Below are 1075 nucleotides of genomic sequence, written 5' to 3'. Positions count from 1 at the left end.
TTCTTAAGAACGATGGCAATGTCAAATCTAATGGTAAGAATTTTTATTTTAGTTTTGTAAATATATTAATGTCCATTTTAAATAGAACGTGAACACACTTTCTCTAAAGTCGATCGAAATGGATTTGGATTCTCTTCGTTTGAAAAATATTCGTTTATTAAAGATCCAAAGAACAATTATCTCCATGAGGGTCACCAGTTGGTCGCTCGTTGCAAGGTTTGATTTTGTTTGTACTTCATTAAACTTTTCACGTACATTTTTTACTTTAGGCCACTGTCAGTTACAACGAAATCCAAATTCAATCATTTCCTGTAAAGGACGGCATCAACAGTGAAAGTAAATTCAAGTCAAATCAAAAGTCTCTTTTGGACAGTGGCGAACTGAGTGACTTTACTATCGTTGTTGGCACTACTGAAATTCCAGTTCATAAATGTGTCCTTTCGGCTCACTCTCCGTTTTTCAAAGCTATGTTCAGTCATGACTGTACGAAAGAAGCTCAAGAAAAGAAAGTGATCATACCTGATGTGTCGATTGATGCTATGAAGGACTTTCTGCAGTTTATCTACACCGGTGTGAAACCTCAAAATGGCAGCTTATCTCCGGAACTTTTGACTTTGGCTGACAAGGTAAGCAAGGTTTCATTAGGTTGTCTTAGTTAACCATTTTGTAATTTTCAGTACCAAGTTGGCGATTTAAAATATCTTTGCGCTGATTACCTCTCATCAGTTCTCACAATTGACAATGTCGCCAACGTTTATCTCGTTGCCGATCTGCACAATGCTTCTGGTCTCAAGGATAACTGTTTGGCTTTTATGGCTTCCAATTTCAGTCAGGTTCTACTGTCCCAAGGATGGCTTCAGATATGCAAAACCGGCGGAGAGAAAATAACTGAAGTTTGCAGTGTTATTGGCGATATTCTCCGCCCCAAAAAAACCTCTTCTAAAGATAATTCAGAAGAATATGACTCAGATGAAGTTCCCGAGTAACGATTCAATGTTTAAAGCAAAACTGCCAACAGATTACATTCAAAGCTAAGTTTTCTCCATTTCGTTTTTTGTTTCTGTACATGCACATT

General features: G+C 37.2%; 1 protein-coding gene across 1 annotated transcript; it reads left to right on the top strand.

The window, feature by feature from the left end:
* Positions 1-85: 85 nt before the first annotated feature.
* LOC108357678 (speckle-type POZ protein-like) lies at positions 86-986 on the top strand (the record flags this gene model as incomplete). The annotated part of the gene is made up of 3 exons (XM_017608751.1): positions 86-216; positions 270-626; positions 678-986. Coding segments are annotated over 3 exons (797 nt in total), but the record flags the coding sequence as incomplete, so codon positions are not given.
* Between the last annotated feature and the right edge of the window lie 89 nt (positions 987-1075).

Source organism: Rhagoletis zephyria, unplaced genomic scaffold (genome assembly GCF_001687245.7).
Source record: "Rhagoletis zephyria isolate East Lansing unplaced genomic scaffold, Rhagoletis_zephyria_1.1 Rzeph_scaffold_82217, whole genome shotgun sequence".
Lineage (NCBI taxonomy): Eukaryota > Metazoa > Arthropoda > Insecta > Diptera > Tephritidae > Rhagoletis > Rhagoletis zephyria.
This window is presented reverse-complemented; position numbering and strand designations above follow the sequence as displayed.